The sequence below is a fragment of the Haemaphysalis longicornis genome, unplaced genomic scaffold (assembly GCF_048455015.1).
Source record: "Haemaphysalis longicornis isolate Haplotype H1 unplaced genomic scaffold, Haemaphysalis longicornis Haplotype H1 scaffold_7, whole genome shotgun sequence".
In the NCBI taxonomy this organism is placed as follows: Eukaryota; Metazoa; Arthropoda; class Arachnida; order Ixodida; family Ixodidae; genus Haemaphysalis; species Haemaphysalis longicornis.
Window position 1 is genome coordinate 97397998 of NW_027526422.1, and position 19405 is coordinate 97417402.

At 51.2% G+C, this 19405-nt stretch overlaps 1 protein-coding gene across 2 annotated transcripts in view; it reads right to left on the reverse strand.

The window, feature by feature from the left end:
• LOC144146143 (BICD family-like cargo adapter 1) overlaps positions 1-19405 on the reverse strand; it is a 188878-nt gene that overhangs the window by 8655 nt on the left and 160818 nt on the right. For both annotated transcript variants that reach the window (XM_077678100.1, XM_077678101.1), the window contains exons 3-5: positions 19020-19166; positions 15403-15600; positions 8538-8648 (exon numbers count right to left, since the gene is read on the reverse strand). In XM_077678100.1, the coding sequence (XP_077534226.1) occupies positions 8538-8648; positions 15403-15600; positions 19020-19166 (456 nt within the window). The remainder of the gene's footprint in view (positions 1-8537; positions 8649-15402; positions 15601-19019; positions 19167-19405) is intronic.

Sequence of the window (19405 nt, forward strand, 5' to 3'; positions counted from 1 at the left end):
GCATGAGCGCTTTTTGCAGCGATCTGCGCTTGGCTACACCCGTTCTGAGTACGAATAAAACTACTATTAGTAGTATTATTTTCTTCTTAAATGCACTAACGGCTACGCAAACTTATTAGATGCTTGTAAGGTTGGGAATGGGCTACATTGACACCAGCGCTTTTTGCAGCACTCTGCGCCTGGCTCCGCGCTATCTGAGTATGAATAAAACTATTAGCAATATTATTATTCATTTCTACCACTTTAAATTATCTTCACTTGTTTCAATGACTATGGTTTCCACGCCAGCCTTAGCGCTGGGATACCTCGATACGTGTGCTTTAAATAGAAAGGCACCTGCATACGAGATGGATTACCGCGTAGCCGTAGAAATGTTGCGGTAGTTTACACTACCTGTAACCGTGAGCTTTGTGCCTTCGGTTTTGGTGAGCGACACTGTGACAGCATGGGAGCCTGAAAGCCTAAGTGGAAATCCCACATTTGTGGTGGTCATTTTATCAAGAGCCAAAGTTATTCACCAACTCAACAGCCCAAGCTACAAACCACCCACCATCCCTCCTCCCCTTCCCGTTTTACCACCTGCGTAGAATAAAGGCTGGTACCGATAGTTAAAAAATGTGGTATTGTTAACGTCAGCCGGTGTTTTTTAACGCTTAAGTACTCTTTACAGAGTACTAAAAAATTGTGTAATGCCTGGTGAAGACAACTAAAAACGCGCGATTAGTTGCCTCAAATATCGGTGCATCAGCCCGAGTCCTTCAGCACAGACACATTTCCGACACGCTGGACAAAGTTTAGATTTGGAGAGGGGGACATGGAAGTTCAAAATTAAACAGCAAAATCATCTAGCCCTCCGTATAATGATTATGATGGTTGAACGCAAAGCTTTCCTCCTGCGAAATCGAATGGGAAATGGTCAAAGTCAAAGACGCTGCGATCAAAAGACCAAACTGCGTGCTGGTCAAATTCGACGCTCAACTAGTCAAAGTTTAAATCCAGAAGGCAACCAAGGAAACCCATACGATAGAGCTCTGCGATAAACCCTCATCATCGTTAGACGAAGGTGTGCATGCTTTTTCAAGCGTAGGTGGCAGCTTGTAAACCGACCGCAGCATTCAGTTGTGGAGCTGAGTAAAGGCTTCGGGCACCCTCCTGTCTTGCGTCCTTCAGCCACGCAGGAGTCGGTTTTTTAAAAACCATTTACCAACTAGCCAGCAACCATTGCAATTCTTGTAAATCAGTGCTTCTCCACGACAAGCAATAACGTTCTACTATCATGCGGTATTTATTCTATCAACTATTCCCTATGACTGTAGTAAGATAATTTCTGTGAAATTAAACACGTTTCAGCCGTAGGTAATGAAGTTACGGAAGTGTCGTCCATCACAATTTCTGTTTTGAGGTAAATCTTAGAAGACACCCCCCAACTTTGTCTTTCGCTTGTGCACGACGTCGACGCCGTTTCGTCATCAACTGCCGCCACAGCATCCCTAGATCGGTTGCACACATCGGCTTTGTGGGAGCATTTAGCTGTAGTATACTCCTCGATACGCGAAACTACATGCAGGCATAAAAAATTGCATGAAGCAACGAACTTTCACTTCCAGCTTGACTTCCAGCTTGGCGCATTGAGCGTCGTCTGCTATTTGTAAATACTGAGTATGGGCGCAAATCACACACATGGCATGCCTCGTAAACGTCACATCCACGCTCAAGATTTACCGATCTGAAAAATTCACGTGGGGTTACGTACGCTTTGCAAGCCGCACCGCAGAAAAACGACAGAAAGTCATGCACAGTTACGCGGTTACGCTGCGCTGACCGCCACCGGCATTCCACTGACGAGCGGTTCGCCACGGGCGGCGCTGTTCGCTGAAGCGACGGTGGTGCCATACAACGGCCGCCCGGTCCCTATACAGAGGCAACACGGGAATAGTGACCGCACTCCCTGTCAGCCTCTGGTGATACAACTGTGGCCTTATAAACGCGAAGCACGCACCGCCATGGCAGGGTGCGCGCAGTATCTGTGCAAAAGGATGTCGATCTTTAGAAGAGTAGCCAGGACAATTGGCGTACGACGATCGCGGTGATAATTGGATTTACTGGCACGAAGGAAACTAACGGCTAAGGCAGGATGGGGAAGGCCGTCAATGGGCCTTCTCATCCCCGACTTCCCTCTCAGCGGTCTCTGAAGCGGCACCACGGAAATGGGAATAGCAGACGTTGCGGAGGGACTGTGCAAACGTCCACCCCCGTTTGTGTAGCCGCGCCTGCTCGATGGAAAGGAGGTGCTTTTCATCGAGCGGCCGTGGTACAGCCAACGGACAACTGCCCGATAACCCCCCGGCAGCTTACCAGGCGCCAGCGGAAAATGAATACGTCATACCCCGAGGGCTGGCGCAGCGAAACCAAGTAACAACTGCGGAACACATTACAGCACGAACGCAGGCGAGACCTGTCCGAACACGGGACAAGGGATATCGCGTGTTTTGTCTTAGTCTTCGTCCGCGTCCGCGCTGTAACTGTATTTCCCAGCTGCGTACCAACTTGCTCAGCAGCATATTCTTCTGAAAGAACCACTGGTAGGGCGTGGGAGAGCACAAGATGGCGGTAAGCGGCACCGGTGAGACGGCACGGAATGGGGCGAACGATGATAGTGGAAACGCTGCAGCGTGTTATGCTGGCGCTGCCAGAGACAAACAATGTGAGCCGATACACATCTGCCTTTGTCCTAACCACTACAGTGGGCGTCAATTATTCGGTGTGCGGCCTTTTAGATGACACCGGACGGGCCGAGGAGAAATCGTGGGCGCAATATTCGCGCCTCATTGTGCAAGGTTCGCGTGACACTGCATCACCCTTAGCAATGTGGCTGCTCAATGCTAGAAGACTCGGAGATCCTGGGGACAGCGTGGTCCGATCACTGAAGATAAGGGTCGACAAGGGAAGGGACCGATGCTTACACCGAAATGGTAGTGCGAAGCATGGCAAGAGAAGAAAGCTTTAATGAAAGCGTAAATCGGGTCGAATGCATAGCAGAGGTAGATGGAAAGGCAAGTGAGGCAGAGATAAGGAAACGTACGTCCGGTTGAATGTTTCCGCCAAGCATGAGGGGGCATAACAGGTGATTAAACACTGACGCGGTAAAGTCGGCACCAAGGAATTTCACCAAGGCCTGAAGGGTAAACTCCACGTGTAATTGATAACGCCGGAGGGGACACAGGCGCTAGCAGTCTTGGACGGCATTATGTGGAGTTGTGAGGGGGAAAATTTATTGCGGAGTGGCGACAACATAGGTCCACGGACGCATTGCTTGCCATGGGCTTGGTCCCAACATCGCCTACCATCGCCTACCAACATCGCCTCCTCTCACACGGGTCAAGATCAGCCAGGTGAGGCACGGTAGACAAGCAATTTCGCTTATTTATTCCCAACCTTAACGTTTGGTTCGGTTGATTTAACTGTTTTTGTCTTCGTGGGGAGTTCATTTGCACCTGACCATCGGGACTTTTGCCAGCCGGAACAACACGAAGCAGCTCACGCCAAGAAGCACTTAACTCGCGTATCTTCCAAATACCCCCCCCCCCCCTTCCCCCGGGAACCGCACACACAAAACGTATATGCGGGACGGGGAAACGCTAGTTCCGTTACACGGCGGCACCGCTACCTTTTACATCCATAATTTGGTGAAGGACCGGCTTATAAACGCGTAAATACAGTACTCAGATCACCCTTCATCGAGCGGTAGCAGTTTTTATTGCTGTTTGATGTTCGAAGCCCATACTTACTCCACTCACTGTTCCCCCGTCTTATCTTCCGTCCCCAGGGCCACACGGCACAACAATGGACGTAGTTCTCCCGTCCACGACCGGCGCGCTATGCGTAGCACAAGCGAAGCTCTGAATTCACGAATCGCTCACGAACCTACCATACGCCGCTGTAACTACATTTACTCTTGAAGAGCTCCTATGGGCAAGTACCATGGCCAGTGGCGTAGCCCGATTTTTTTTTTTTTTGGGGGGGGGGGGGGAGGGAAAGGAGGATGTTAGGTGTTACCCGCCCACAGTAAAAAAAAAGGATATCCTGCGCCCAAACAAAATTCTAGTCATTTTTCGGCTTTAATAAACCGACACCCTTCTTATTTTTGTTTTTACATCATAGTATATCGATTCGGTGTGTAAAGAGCATAGGGAAAAATAAAAGCGAAAAGAAAAGGGAGGGACAGAGGAAGCACTCGGAAAATTTTGGGGGGTGTTCTGACACCGAAACGCCCTCCGTGGTTACGCCCCTGACTATATCATTACCATCATAGCACGTATAAGCGTCAGTCAGAGCATGGACTTACCTCATAAAGAACCGCCCGACTAGGTACGTCAACGCCAGTTAGGTCAACTGCCTTGGCTAAGTCGACAGCTCTGGGGCTGTCCCAAACCCCCAAATCGACCCAACACCCCCTTCCTTTCTCGTCCACCGCCAGACGCCTCCCTCGAGGCCTCCACAATTACCGCCTTCCAAGCCTCGGCTTGGGCCACTGGACGATTTGGCGGCTCCGAAAGCAAGCCAAAGACAGCGCCAACACCGCGGCACCAAGCAGGGACTTCCGCTCCGCGTGTCGTTATACGTGGCGGGCGTGTGCTCACAGCCCGCCGTGAGCTCCGTGGTAGACAAAGCAGCTTGTCTGCTCGACCGGGCCTCCTGCTAAAGCCAGGAGCAACGCCCAAGGGATCGCTTCCGACCATACACCGCGCACCTAAGGCTCCTCCCAACACAGAACTCGCGGGCTCATTTGGCGGGGGCACGCACCGCCACCGGCAACGACGCGAGATACGAAACAAAAAAAATTAAAGACGTGGACTCCTATACGTATTATCTAAATCTCGCACGGTCCACGAACAGACAACGCAAGCACTCGACTTCCTTTCTCCACAGGCGTGCGCGTATTGTTCCGTCCCGAGGACACGGCCGGCACGCGCAGCCGATATCCGCACTCGCGTGCACGGAACGACGACGACCCGGGCAGGACGCCACCGCTCGTGCCCCGGGCGTTCACGAAACGCGGGCCGGTGGACTGAACTTACTTCGGAAGGGCTCGAGAGACACCCCGAATCACGACTTGCAGGGCCGGGCGGCCGCCGCCCCATTGAAAGTGCACACAAATCCACGCCGCGAAGCCGTTCCGTGCCCGTTTAACTTCTTTTCTTAACTTTCTCCTTATGAAGAACGTTCCGAAGCCCTTTCTGTTGCTTGCCCGGGGGGAGGCCTCCGCAATTGTATACTCGGTCAAGCGTGCGCGACGGTCGCGGAAATCCTTCGCAATGCCCGAATTTCTCCGCGTTGGTTGCGTGGCGACGCTCCATTTGTCTTCGGCTGAGGCCGCCACGACTGCAGCGCCAGTCGCGGGGCCCCGCTATCAGATGGGCGTTCGTGACGGTATTCGAAGGAGGATGACGAATAATTGCGCTTTCCCCTACTTTTCACCTCCCGTGTAGACTTTCCCATTTTCTTTTTTTTTTTTTTTTTTTTTTTCACCGCAGCCTATACTTAACCCAATTCGCTCGGCGGCGGAAACCGAAAAGGTCTCCTGTCGCGTAAACGACGGCTCTTGTCAGATCCGGAAAGTTTCCCTTTGAAGGGTTATTTATACCCTGTGTGTGCTGCGGCGGCAAAATGCGCGAATGTATTTTACGTCACTGCTCGAAAGATGTAAGTCCAACACGCAACTCGGATTCAAAGAGGAAACCCCGCGTTTCGAAACACACGAGTGTATTTCAACTTTGAACTCAGCTATCGAAACTTTGCCTACCTTCAGCATTTTTTTCCTTCTCGACCAATCACACACACAAAAGAAGAAGGTAGGGGCTCACTTCTTAGTAGCTTTTGTTACCCCTGCTTAATTCTGACGTAAGGTAATTGTTTCTTCACCCGGTTCCTCGTTAGAGTTACGTAGCAGGCGATTTACCTCGTAAATACATAAACATGTCAGCTGAACATCCTTACCTAAAATTAAAATCAAGGTAAAGCTAAACATATCACGTTTCATGTAAAAGATACAGTTATCAAAGTGTTCTGTGGATATGATAGAACATTCTACCTTTGAATAAAAAGTTTTTAGCAGAGGGGTACCGTAAGTTTCCCGGTATTACTGTCACGGATCGCATAACCCGTCAATTGAAAGGGTTTAGCGCGATCGAACATTTAACGTTCACCATCTCGTCGGCCCCGCTAAAATGAAGATATCTGCGCAGGCCGGGCGTGGGCTAGGCAACACAGGGGTGACGGCCGAAGGGTCGCGCACGGACAAATGCCATGGACAAATCAGAAGCGAATGCGCTAATATGAGCGGGAACGCAGAAATGGCGCAGTTTCTTTCGATGCAAGTCAAAGTGTCGCATGGCTCCGTTACACTAACAAAGTTTGAGATTTCCAAATATACCAGAACCGCGCCACTACGTGGTCTCCAGGAACCGTACTCTTCGATGTGGCGTGTTCTGGTTCATATTTCCGTGTTCGCTTTTTATTCGTCCGGGTTACTTACAGGAAATTAACTGCACAGCTTTGCAAATGCATCATTATCTTTTCCACTCTCGAGCCCCACTGGAGTCAGAGAAAACGCGCGTCATTGGTTTGTTCGAAGAAATTTCGAAGACGTGCTCCATAAGCAAGCCAGGTGGTTCTATTTTTCTTTTTTTTTTTTTTTTTGCTGGGGCTGCGTCACGTGACCTCTCTACGGATAAAAAATAATCCCTCCTCTGAATAAGGTTTACTCCTCCTCCTTCTCGTCCACGTTATGCTGCCTCGAACCTAAAGAGGAAAATGTAAGAATCAGGAGCAAGACGGCGTCGCGTAAATTAAAGCCCGTCTAACGCGTACAGGTCAATTAAGACCCATTCACTGCCAGAATCGTAACACATGTTAAAAGATGCTTCAAGTTGAAAAGCAAGTGAACTCAGCATAACGCACAAAAATGATCCTTTCCTCATATTATTTTGTTATCGTCAGAGCTGCCCACCCCGTAAGTCCGAACCCACCTCCTCGTGCTGTTAACTGGAGCCGTACAGTTCACTGAAACCGTGCCGTTGTGGGGCACACGGAAACGAAGAGCGCAATATCATGGCCCTCACCGGAGCATCACGCTCTCTGACGTGACTCCGCCGAATAGCCCCGAGATTGAGGAAGCTAGCTCCCCGCAAAGAAACGCTCCGCTTCTCTGTCCGTGCCCAGTTCTCATAGTCAATCTGGAACTTCCTCCGTAAACATCACGCTCGTCTGCAACAAAAACAGCTGCCGTGACCCGACTTCGCGTAACTTTTCCCACCGGCTCTTGCTCTCGGCCAAGTAGACGGCTTCCATCGGCGCACATCCTGCCGCCGTTCACGCACGTATGCCTGGAACGAGGTCCCACGGGTAAGGCACCTAGCATGCAGACACGCGAGGCAATAAGACCTCCGGGCCAAGCCACAAATCCGGAACGACGCTTCTCTTCATTTTGCAGGAAGCAGCGGTATACGGATTGCCGGGTGTCTTCTATTATTCACGGCCGTCGCTTCCAGGGGAGAACGCAACTGAAGCGGCCGGTGCCTTGTACGATTCCCTTCCTCTGCATGCACATTGCTGTCTAGAGTGCAGTTACTTTATGCACCTTATTCGGTACTCAAAAAGAACCTTGCATCGTGCTCCTGGCGGTATCCTCTTTCCGTGCGACAGAGCGACTAAGAAAATTTACAGGGAGTATACCTTTCACGTTCTGAACGTGCGTGCCGGGAAATGCGTACCACACGTGGGTAGACAAACAGACCGTACCCGTTCGTTTGGCAGGCATTAAGCAAAATGATCGGCGTTTATATACGTGCGACATGCGCAAGTAAGCGTGTGTGGCTGAGCTTCAAGCACGCGCAAAACAAGGTGAAAGGCCGCCCTGAAAGACCCTCACTCGAGTTTGGATATTCCACATCATTCACATTTGGGGTGTATGTCTTCCAAGTAGCCCCGACTTTAACAACACAGGCGCCGGCACTCGACATGAAATACGCCGCAAAAAGACGGCCGTGGTACCGAAGTTTCAGTAGTGAATGCACAGATGACCCAATCGCTGCTTGAGCCATGTATCGTACACCTTTATTTCCGTTCCTTCGTTTTTACCCTTGCGCCATTTTTCTCGCCTCGCTTTCAGCCGTGGCACCATTTGCGTATTACGTGCGGAAGCCACATTCGTACGCTATCTATACGTCTGGGCAAGAGTATCCGACTGCGGACGGCCGGATAGCTCCATACACCGACCGTGCGCGGCCATAGGAAAGCGCTGTGTTTGAGCGGCTGTGTCGAACTGTCGGACCTTCTGTTACTGTAGGAGCTACTGCCCGACCTTCCGTTAATATCCACTGTCGTAGCCTATACCACCTCCCTCGACTCAGCCTCAGCTTTGATGCCAAAGACCACGAAGTGAAAAAAGAGGACCTGCTTCCGTAACATCGTATATTGCTAATGCTCCCGGATTGGGGAGGTGCGCGCAGAGTGGTCAGCATACGAAGCGCACCCACCTTGTCCTCGTCGGTGGCCAGGTCGCAGTCGTCGCACTCGATCTCGTCGAAGTCTGCCGGATAGCCGGCCGACGAAGAGCCCAGCTGCGAGGGCTGCCGGCTGCGACGGCCCTGCATATACGCAAAAGCGCCCGCAAACAGTGGAGACGGAGCCCCCTTCAACCTGCGGCGCATGTCCCTCATGCGGGCATGCACAATAATAAAAAAAAGCTGGACGTGTACATGCGCCTTCCCAGAACGGAAGACATAGGGGCCAAACAAAAGGAAAATGTGCGCCATACATGATTCAGCTGCAGATTCGCCGGTAAGCTCCAAAAGGAGGCCTTCGGAGGCATGACGTGTCATGAATGGGCGAATAGAGTGGCCAGACATTGATGATTTGTTCTCCAAATTATGCAATTTGGCACGCTAGCGTAAAACACAAGGCCAAGACCCGGGCTCGGTGTATTAAAAAACACCCGTAGTGCGAGCCTGCCACCGAGGTACTCCTCCTCATTGTCCCTGATCCTCCGTGCCAGCTGCCTGGTATCATGGGTAACGCATCAAATATACGGACACACCACGATCATGTTTAGAGCGCTTTTTAGAGCTACCGACTGACCCGAACATTTGAGATCACGGTCGGCCTATTTGCTTCGTGGCTCAGTCGTCGCTCGGCCAGCCATGTCACCAGCTAGTATGTTCCGAAGGCTGGAAGCCACGCGTCCCTGTGATGTGCACCCTCTTGCAAAGACTCGCCTCTTCGCGGGGTATACTTGCGTGGTATAAAATTGCTGTCTTCACAGACAATGTGGAATTTGAGTATCCGCGCGGCAAGGGTTGTTTTTTTGCAAATGCTGGTGCTAGTGATCATTATTGTGGTGATAACAATCGTGATCGTGCTCTGCGCCAAATTCCGCTAACCCAATGAAGGGATTGACAAATAATCTGGGTTAGTAGTAGTGGTAGCTCTTTTAATATCAGGGTTAGAATATATCAACTCCCAGCTCCAGCAACTCCAAGGAGGAACTTCACTTTTTGCCCAAGTTCGATACACGGCCTTACCATGACAATGGACATGTTCTATGAAGGAATCGACAAAATAGCACTTTGGGTCTTCTTCTGTCCTCGCTTAACACGTACTCAGTGAGGAGATTAGACATGGTTCAAACTTAACAAGGGTCAGTTTGGCTAAAAAGCTTCCCCCCAATTTTTCATGGGAGCTGCTCTCTTTTTTTTTCTTTTGGCGCTCACGCAACGATATAGTGCACCGGACGGCGATGATGATGACACCGCCTACCCACGGAGCGGAACATTTATCCTGCTACCGCATTCTTGCGTTCTCTCGAAAGGCAGAGCGTCTAAACAACAGCAACCGCTGACCAGCTCCGGCTCCAATGATCAGCGCCTGTTGGTGCTGAGGGCTGTTGGGGCTGGAAAAGCCCAAAGGGACTTGGTCTGAGGACTCCTCCCCATTGCTTTTCGCAATAAACACGTTTTCTCTCTCTCTCTCTCTCTGCTTCACTCCACCTGATGTTTGAATCCGTTTAGGTCTGACGCCATCTTGGTCTGCCCAAGATGGCGTCAGAGCTAAACTATACAGCTCCGCCTACAAGGCCAGCAAACATGACCCCTTCTTCCCTTTGAATTTTCGCGCCAGTTATACTGTCACTGCAAGGGCCGACGCAGGGGTCTTTCAGTAAATGAGGTCTAGTGTAACGAACTTGTTTTCCGCAAACAACCAGGAGAAAACATGAGCGTCGAAGAAGCAGTCAGAGTGACGCGCGGAGTCGAACGTCGGCGAATGGAATATTACGCCGCAGCATTTGCGCTGCACGCATTTATCCCAAGGCAGAACGCTGCAATCGGATCGAGAACACCGTCGATCAAACAAGAACAGCCAAGCTTGTGACGACAAGGTGGCACCGTTTTCCTAGGAGGAGCAAACGGACGCGCTGCTTGAAACACCGGATCAGATCTGCATCACATCGTGTTTTTTTTTTTTGTTTTTGTTTTTTCGCTTTCCTCCTGTGTTGAACCACGGTCCTGTTTTGTCCATTGTTTTCCCGTTACCTATGCCCTGTGGCAAAATGACGCAATAATAATAATAAAAAAGATAACCGGGCGCAGCCACGCGCTGTTAAAACACAAACAAAATGAATTCCAAGACTTCGGCTAAAAATTGGCGCAAACGATGCTGAGTGAATCGTTTTGTTAATATTTCGTTTCCAGCGCCTGGCCGCGAAGCGTTATCTTATCTTGTGCTTAAAGCTGCAGCATCCGTTTGTTTCTTCTGGCATCAGGCCACTTCCGGCTATCTCGTTTGATAGGAAAAAGTGTAACACTCCTCGCCCACTCGGTCTTTTTTTGTTTGATTGATGTTTCTGTAAGAGGACAGCGCTCCCAGATAAATGTATGAAGACCAGAGGCCGTGGCCTTCGATTCGCCCGCGTACAGGCACTGACTTTGTGGGCTTTAAGTTCTACAAATGTAAGGCACTGGCTTTGTGCTTCAAATTCTACAAATGTAAGTTGAATTGAAAGTAAGTTCCCTAAGTTAACACTTTATCTGCATCAGGAAATACGCGGTGTTTAAAATTCGACCTCTGAAGCGTTTGAAGGCCACCGTTCACTACGATGCAACTTTCCATAGTGCAACTAATTCATGAATTAGTTGCACTAAGGAAACAAGCCGATGGCCCACATGACAACCCTTTTCTCCCATGCAATTTTCTTTTCAAGTATTAGCCTAGCTTTTTCGGTAGACCCTAAGGGCGGATGTTTTTCCCTAAATGCGCAAGAACACAGAAACAGCGTAGCGCAGTCCGCGCCTAATTGTCAGGAATGACACTGTACAGGACATGATCGCACTGCGCTATGGCGATGCGCGCCCGCTAGCGTGTTGAATTTAAAATGGCACGCACAGCAATGCACTGTCACGATGTGAACCCGCTGGCATGTATAATTTAAAAAAATGGTCGCCATCCCGCCCTGAGAAAGTGGATCTCCAGCGAAGCTGTTGTAAACCACTACAAATGCTGCTCGTCGTGTCAGCGGGCTTGTCGTTTGCCCTCGGCTTCTCTGGCGTCAAATGCTGTGTCCTGACAGATGCACTCAGCATCTGAAGAACTGCTCTATTTAGTGGCACTAGTCCTGCCCAGCCTTCAAACATAACGATAATCTTTACAAAAACACATGGGGGAGGGGTCCTGTTGTTCACAGGCGCCTTATGATGCATAATGCGGTTACCGCGCTTGTTTTATGGTTTTTAAATGCATACTGAGCTCTATGCTGTATGCCCCATTAGTCTGACGCATACGCTCGGCGTCTTAGGCGCTGCTGGGTCCTGCTTGGGTTTCTTGTTTACGACACGCGAAATTTTCTAACTAGATGTTAACAGCGTCGCTGTAATATAGCATGCATCGCGATGCACAATCGCGATGCGCACCCCGTGGCATGCTGAATTCAACCTACAGCGCAATCGCGATGCGCGCCCGCAGAGAGAAAACGTCGCCTGCACTTGGTAACACAGCGGTGCCCAGCTGCGGCGCTTCGGTGCGCGGAAGCACTTGTGGACGAGACGAGGCCAGCCTTATTAAGAACGGCAAGGTTGCTGAAACAGATGCACGCGTGGTCAGCTACTTAGGGGGCGCAATTATGCGCAAAGCTGACGCCTCCCTCACGCGGCGCTGCTTATATATGAGAAACCCTCGCTCACGCAGCGCTAATATATTGCGATCGCGGGCTGTAATCAATGATGTCGGGAGTTGGGAGCGCCTAGGCCAGGAGAAATAAGCGGCTGTGGTCGCTTCTACACTGTCGAAGATGAGAGTGTTTCGTTTGCAAACACGTTGGATTGCAATCGAATTTGAGGCGCACTCAGTCATACTTCAGCGAACGGTATACGATAAAATTCATATCCCCTAGCTCCTTCTAACGACGACGATGGTCGAAAGTCGAAGCTTTCTTGCGTGAGAAAATCAAATGGCCAAGTGCCAAAGTCAAAACCGCTGCAATCAAAGTTAAAGCGTTAATGATCAAAGCGCAGCAGACTGCCTGCGAGTGAAAGTCCAAACTCAGACGACAATACACGAATCCCTCACGAGAAAGCTAATCGAGAATGCAAATCTTTGAGCAGCAAAAAGACAGCGGGAGGTAGCATTGGAAATGCTATATTAGAGAACGCGTGCGCTCGTGCGTAGTTGCGTGCGCGTGCGCGGTATAAAAGAGAGGGGAGAGGGCTTTCTCCCTCTCTCTGCCATGCGTACACTCATCCATCCATCCATTTATCCACCTATCTACCTCTTGTGCACGCGGAGACTATTTCTCCCTCATTATCTCCCTTTCTCTATTCATACGAGCACACGTCAGCCTGCGCGAGTTGGGGCTTACGTCATCATATGCGCCTATTCCAAAATCGGTCTATCTCGCTTTTAAAACGACCTCCAGCGCACCCATCCCACTCGCGACAGCCTCGTCAAGTGCACACCACATGTTGGGCAACACGTACCTCAGCCGTCCGCGTGACATTGCAGGTGAGAAAGAGAACGGGCGTTCCTTGTTCCGGTTCCGATGAAGCGCCGCGCATGGCTGCACGCTAAACGACCCGACGACGACGGCGGCGGCGCGCTCCGAACGCTCTGAGCATTTTGTTTGAACGGGAAAAAAAGCACGCCCTCGGCTTCGTTTAATAAAAAGTGAACCGGTTCTCGCACGTATTGGAAAAACACCCGTAGCGAAGAGTAAGAGGAAAACTGGTCCCATTTCCATGCCTTGTTGTGCACTGCTGCCTCCATTAAACTGCGCAACGTTGCGCCGGCGAATCAATCGGAGCAAGTGCGCGTCCCTTAGCGGTGCGCTAGGACGCCCGTGCCACTTAGCATATGTCCTCCGATGGATTATCGCGGCACAAAACGGGCGCATTGCTTTCCCGTGCATTTGTTCGCTACATCAGCTGCTAGACAATGCGCCCTGCGCCGATTTACAAGACATTTTATATGGCGCCGTCAATCACTTCTTTGGGCTACGTAATTGAGCAGTGAGCTTCACAGTGCAAAAACGGACCAGGGACAAATGAGAAGAGGGACTACAAACACGTCCCTGGTCCGTTTTTGCGCTGTGAAGCTCATGGATTAGCAACTTGCCGGCACCCTCACGCTCTTAAATTGAGCGGATCTTGCCCCTACATGGAGGCTCACTAAGAGGGTTCAACTTAAATTGAGGACGACTCAGCGAGCAATGGAACGGAAGATGATAGGTGTAATATTAAGGGACAAGAAGAGAGCGGAGTGGGTCAGGGAACAAACGCGTGTTAAGGACGTATTAGTAGGAATTAAGAAGAAGAATGGACGTGGGCAGGGCATGCAATGCGAAGGAAAGATAACCGTTGGTCGTTAAGGGTAACAGAGTGGATACCTAGAGAAGGCAAGCGTAGCACGGGGCGGCAGAAAGTTAGATGGGCAGATGAGGTGAAGAAGTTTGCGGGGATAAATTGGTCGCAGTTAGCACAGAACCGGGGTAATTAGAGATGAATGGGAGAGGCCTTTGCCGTGCAGTGGGCGTAGATAGGCTGATAATGATGCCCCTACAACCCCCCCCCCCCCCCCACACACACACACATACATTTTTTTTGTCAGATCCACTTTCTCCAGAATTTTTGTAGCGTCGTCTTTTAAAGTGAAAGCTTTCTTAGTAGGACTGATGGCGTGCCGTCAAAAAATTGATGCATTTCCCCGTAGAACGGTTGGTCGACCGGAAAGGTCTGATTAGATCTCTGGACACACGGCGCATGCGTGATGAAACCGGGTTTCCATTGTGTCAAAACGGTTACTGGTAGATCGCGAAAAAGGAACGGTTCTAGTTAAGACGATACACGCATTGATCATGAAGGAGGAGTACGTGTACTATACCTTTATCTCACAAACCACGTATCGGCATACATTTAGATCAATCGGAGATGCGGTTACTTAGTGCGTGCCAAAAAATGTCGCATGAGTTCGTTCTTAGTTTGCGATCTGGGTCTATGAAAGTTTGACGATCGATTGGACGCACTTTCAGCGGAGGTTGGACGCACTTTTAACGAAGGTCCTGACGCACTTGTGACACAGTTTTGATCTTAGAAATCTTTCGCGCTTCTCTCAACTTTCTTTAGGAAAGGATGGTAAAGTTGCTTTTTTTATTATTATTATTTTATTTTTTTGCCACCATTAAATCACACCACGCAATGCGTTAAAAACTCTGGTTGGAGTTGAGGTGGGGCCTGCAAGTATAAATTCCACCCGAAAGTTTGCAGTCGTCCTCTTTCCTCCCTAACCCGCGCACCGTCTCAAGGATACAGGCGTAGATATTGTTTTAAAGCGAAGCCTTTTATACGCCTTCCTGATGGCCTTCGACGCCGCTCCAAAAAACACTGCAGGAAAGCCAACTTTACACAATGGGTGAGCGACGACGATGACGATGATGGTGATTTAAGCGAAGGCACATCAAGCGCGTAAAGAAAAAAAAAAGCGCTTCCCGCGGTCGGAATCGAACAGCTGGGTCCCTCGCGTTACGAAGCCCACGTCTATCCGATTGCGCCATCCCGGCGCTGTAGGATAAGTTTAGATTTAAACGGAAGCTTTCTTGGTCTTAGTGATGGTGACCGTCCCGTCACCAAAACTCTGTGAATCCATGCAATCCCGAAGACAGCGAACGAATCCCTCACGATAAAGCTGAAAGTTTCAACCATCGTTGTCGTTAGACGAAGCCAGGGGCCTAGGTTTTCTGTCGCACACGCCAAACAGCCGTACCTAATGGGCCAATCAGTTCGCCCCGCGTCTCCCGCTTACTACACGCGGAGTGCTAAGCTCACGAGCGCGTGCTGCTGCTGCCTGTATATAGGTACTCACCATGCTGCCTGCCTCGTCGTCGGCCGACGAGCTGGACGACATCTCGATCTCGTTGAAGAGCGACCTCTGCCCTCCGCCTCCCAGCAGTCCCGGCAACAGCGGCGACGAGGTGCGCTGCCTCTGCAGGGCGTCCACGCGGTCCTGCAGGTGGACGTTGGCCAGACGCAGCTCCTCCATGTCGCGCTGCTGCTGCCGGATCTGCACGGCATCCCGGGGGTCAAAGGTCAGAGATGGAGAAGGCTTGTCGGAGGTGGTGTTGGTCGGCCCCACCCGCCGCCCCGAAATAAATCCCAACTCTATGTTCGATGTAACGCAGTAAGGGCACACCGACCGACCGACCGACCGACCGACCGACCGACCGACCGACCGACCGACCGACCCGACCGACCGACCGACCCGACCGACCGACCGACCGACCGACCGACCGACCGACCGACCGACCGACCGATCAATCAATCAATCAATCAATCAATCAATCAATCAATCAATCAATCAATCGATCGATCGATCGATCGATCGATCGATCGATCAATCAATCAATCAATCAATCAATCAATCAATCAATCAATCAATCAATCAATCAATCAATCAATCAATCAATCAATGTTGTGCTGAGCCGGACCAGTAGTGCTCAGCCGGACTCACATTCGCATTCTACCTGTACCACCTGCACTGTACACACTCGCGTTAATCACGAAGATGGATTTTACTGCTCCTCTGCTTCTTCAAATTAAGGGATGCTACGAGCTTTTTCTTCATCGCAGCTTTATTCAATGCAAGTCAGCACAAAATGAAAGCGCCGTAAACGTACATACGAAGTGAGGCTTCAAACATTCATTTGCCTGATGCAACGTTGTGTCGACTTCCTATACTACAACTCCATCCTCGCGCCTGACGTTAAAATTAAGGCATGGTGAACGTGCGCTCAGGTTTGAAAGTTAGTTTAAGTTACGTTTGATAAATTTGCTTCCCAGGAGGAACAACACCTGAAAGGCCCCCCCTCGACCTGGTCACTATTGTGCAGCGTCCGGTGGTAGACCACTGACGACACCAAGGAGCGTTTGTAACTCAAACACAAGAACTCTTTGTGAGAGTAACACTTAGCGAAGACTGACATATATCAGTGCAATCCCACAGGGCGCGCTCCATTAATCAAGAATTCGAAATTTCTTTTCGTTATTGTTGTTAGTATTATAACCACACTTATCCCTTGTTATTAGCATTGCCGGAACATGTAGATGACAGATCTCGGTTCTCCATTACTTAAACCACTCAATAAAACGCCGATTCGTCAATCTACTAATACAGCGAACCCACGTTCATCCCGCTGCAACACTAGTCGTTGCCTACCGCCTAACCTAAAAAGCAAGTCGGACAAAACTACCGTCCAGACTTAACCCACCAAACCAAATTTCCCGAACTGTCAAACTTAATGGAACCAGATCTATTTCCCATTAACAATGGCTAGCGTTCTTCTGTGCTCCGGTTTAACGAAATTCCCAATGCAATGAATTGGTTCCGCTCTACGGAACCACATCTATTTCAAATCAATAGCGTCTAACGTCACTGCGTCCTTCGCTTTGCCGGAATTCTCAACGTAACGATATAATTTCCATTTCACCATATCTGTTATATCGTGCTTCAGGTGCGGGCCTCCAAGCGCCCAGCCTCTCTACCACATTACTACGCGAAAATTATTGCGAAAATATGCGTTAAAAAATGCCTGGCTTATCAGGACCAAGCGTGCAAGCTCACGAGTTTTCAGGAGCGCATTCAGGAGCATTGTGAGGTGAGGCCAGAGGGGGCAGCGTGGAGCTGCGCTCATTTCGCGCAGCAAACGAGAACGGCGAATAAACAGCGGCCGGCCGTAAACGCTACGAATCTCGTAATTGCGGCAAAGTGCGCAGCGTTACGCAAGAAGACCTGCGCGCGCGCGCGGAGCTGACCGGAGGGGGCGCGAAAAACTCGCGCTGTCAGCGAGCTGGTTCCTCCACGCATCATCCGTTCGCGGCGCGTTACAAGCGGCGTTTTAACGCACCGCTGCGCGCTGGCAATCACGAAGACACGCGAAACCCCGCCGGCCGAAAAGAAAAAAAGGAAGGAAGGAAGGAAGGATGAGAAGGACGCTTCCGGCTTCTTCCAGCGCGACACGGCGGCGAGAGGCGACAGCCGCGGTGCACGCCTGTTGTAGCGGAAGCGCACCAATGAGCCGGACACTTCCTCTTAATTGTCCCCGGCCGCCCGGCAATTTTCCCCGTCGCCCGCGGTTGACCCATTTTTGAAATTACGCGCGCTCCTCGCAGCGCGCGGGTTTCGTCGATATGCGCGGATAGCAGCCCTGCCGCCGCCGTAAGTGCTGGCGAGTCAAAAAGGAGGGGGAGGAGTAAGAAAAAGGTTTCGGGGTAATTTTAGGCCTCGACGTAATATGTGTAGCCCTGAGAAATGCTGTTATCGCAACACGCAAGGGTCGGTTAATTCTCGTTCCCCTTATACCGTGGTACCGAAACGCGCCGCTTGAGAAACGCGCGGCGTGGACTACAAGTTTCGTAAGAGGATCGGGACGCCAGCGGACGCAACCTTTCTTTTTTCACTCCCCTCCCCCTCCTCGACCCCCGGAGAATTAAAGGGACCCAGAAAAGCCTTCTGTAAAAGTTACAAAAGGCCTGTTATGTCACGTAGCACCAATATAGCGATGCAATGCCGTTGGAATTATTGATCTACATTCAGTATTAGCTGCGCCAGAAGCGATTAAATGCACCTCTCCCCACTTGCCGATCGACTCCTCCTCCCTCTCTGCCTCCTTCAAAGCAGCTAGCTACATTCCTGCGCCTAGGCTCGCGTCAATCACTGCGGACCCGCCTTTGCCTCGGGATCGCGCAGGAAGGAGGAAGAGCAGCCGGAAGCCAATGGCAGTGACGCCGCCGGCGGCCGACCTTGCCGGCAATTGGGCGAATCAGGGGGCGCCTTCGCCATTGCGTCACCCGCGGTCCCCGTTGCGTCAGCCGCGGTCGGCTCGCTGCGGCGTCGCGCTCATCGGCTGAGAAAAGCGATCTTCAAAAATTGTTTACAAATTATCTGTACAACGTATGGGGCTCTCAAAAATCCCCCGTTATGTGTTCTACCACCTGAATGCATTTGATTGCCACCTTCACAAAGCTTTTCGGGGTCCCTTTAATACAGCGCCCGACTCGACCAGTCAGTCGGTCAGCCGGTAAGAGAAAAATTGGCGGATCGCACACATACGTGGGAATCGACGTGAAGCGAAGCTTTACACCTGTGCTTCTACACTTACATCACCACCTGCACGAAGCTTTACGGTGGACGCAGATTTCCTCGTCGTGGGAAACGTCGCGCGGAAGGGCCGCAACCCATGTGGTCCAGCTCGACCACCACTCTTACATCCGCGGTTTGTACACGGAATAGCGCTCCTGCTGGCCAACACGCTGCTGAGAGCTCCAAGCGGAGATAACGTAATTGTACAAGCATGAACTGGAGCTACCCCGAGCGCCTCGCCGCCAGTCGCATCCAGGGCCCGCGGGCGCGGCAGCGGCCCGCATGCCAGAAAGCAGCAACAGCGGCAACACCCGGAGAACCGCGTGGATGGCTGAAGAGCTCACCTGCGTCTCGTACTCGTGCCTCTGCTTCTCGAGCAGCATGATGCGGTCCCCGGACTCCTCGAGGGACAGGCTCAGGCTCTCGCGGTCGTCCACCAGCGCGGAGATGCGCCGCTCCAGCTCCGCCTTGCGCTCGGAGAGCAGCGTGATCTGCGCCGAAACGTGATAGGAGAACGGTCAAGATATGGGGAGGATTTATTTACCCTACTCGGCCGCTGCTGCGAAGCTGCAAGCATCGCCGCCAAGAGAGGTCCGACGGCGCATCAGCCGGCTGGGCAGCTGTGCACTTACGCTAGAGCAGGCGGCCCCAGCTCTGTGGTGCATGGCTTCAGTGTTGGCAGGGGCCTTTTGTGGGGCAATGCAAACAATGCTACCTGACGGTTGAACAC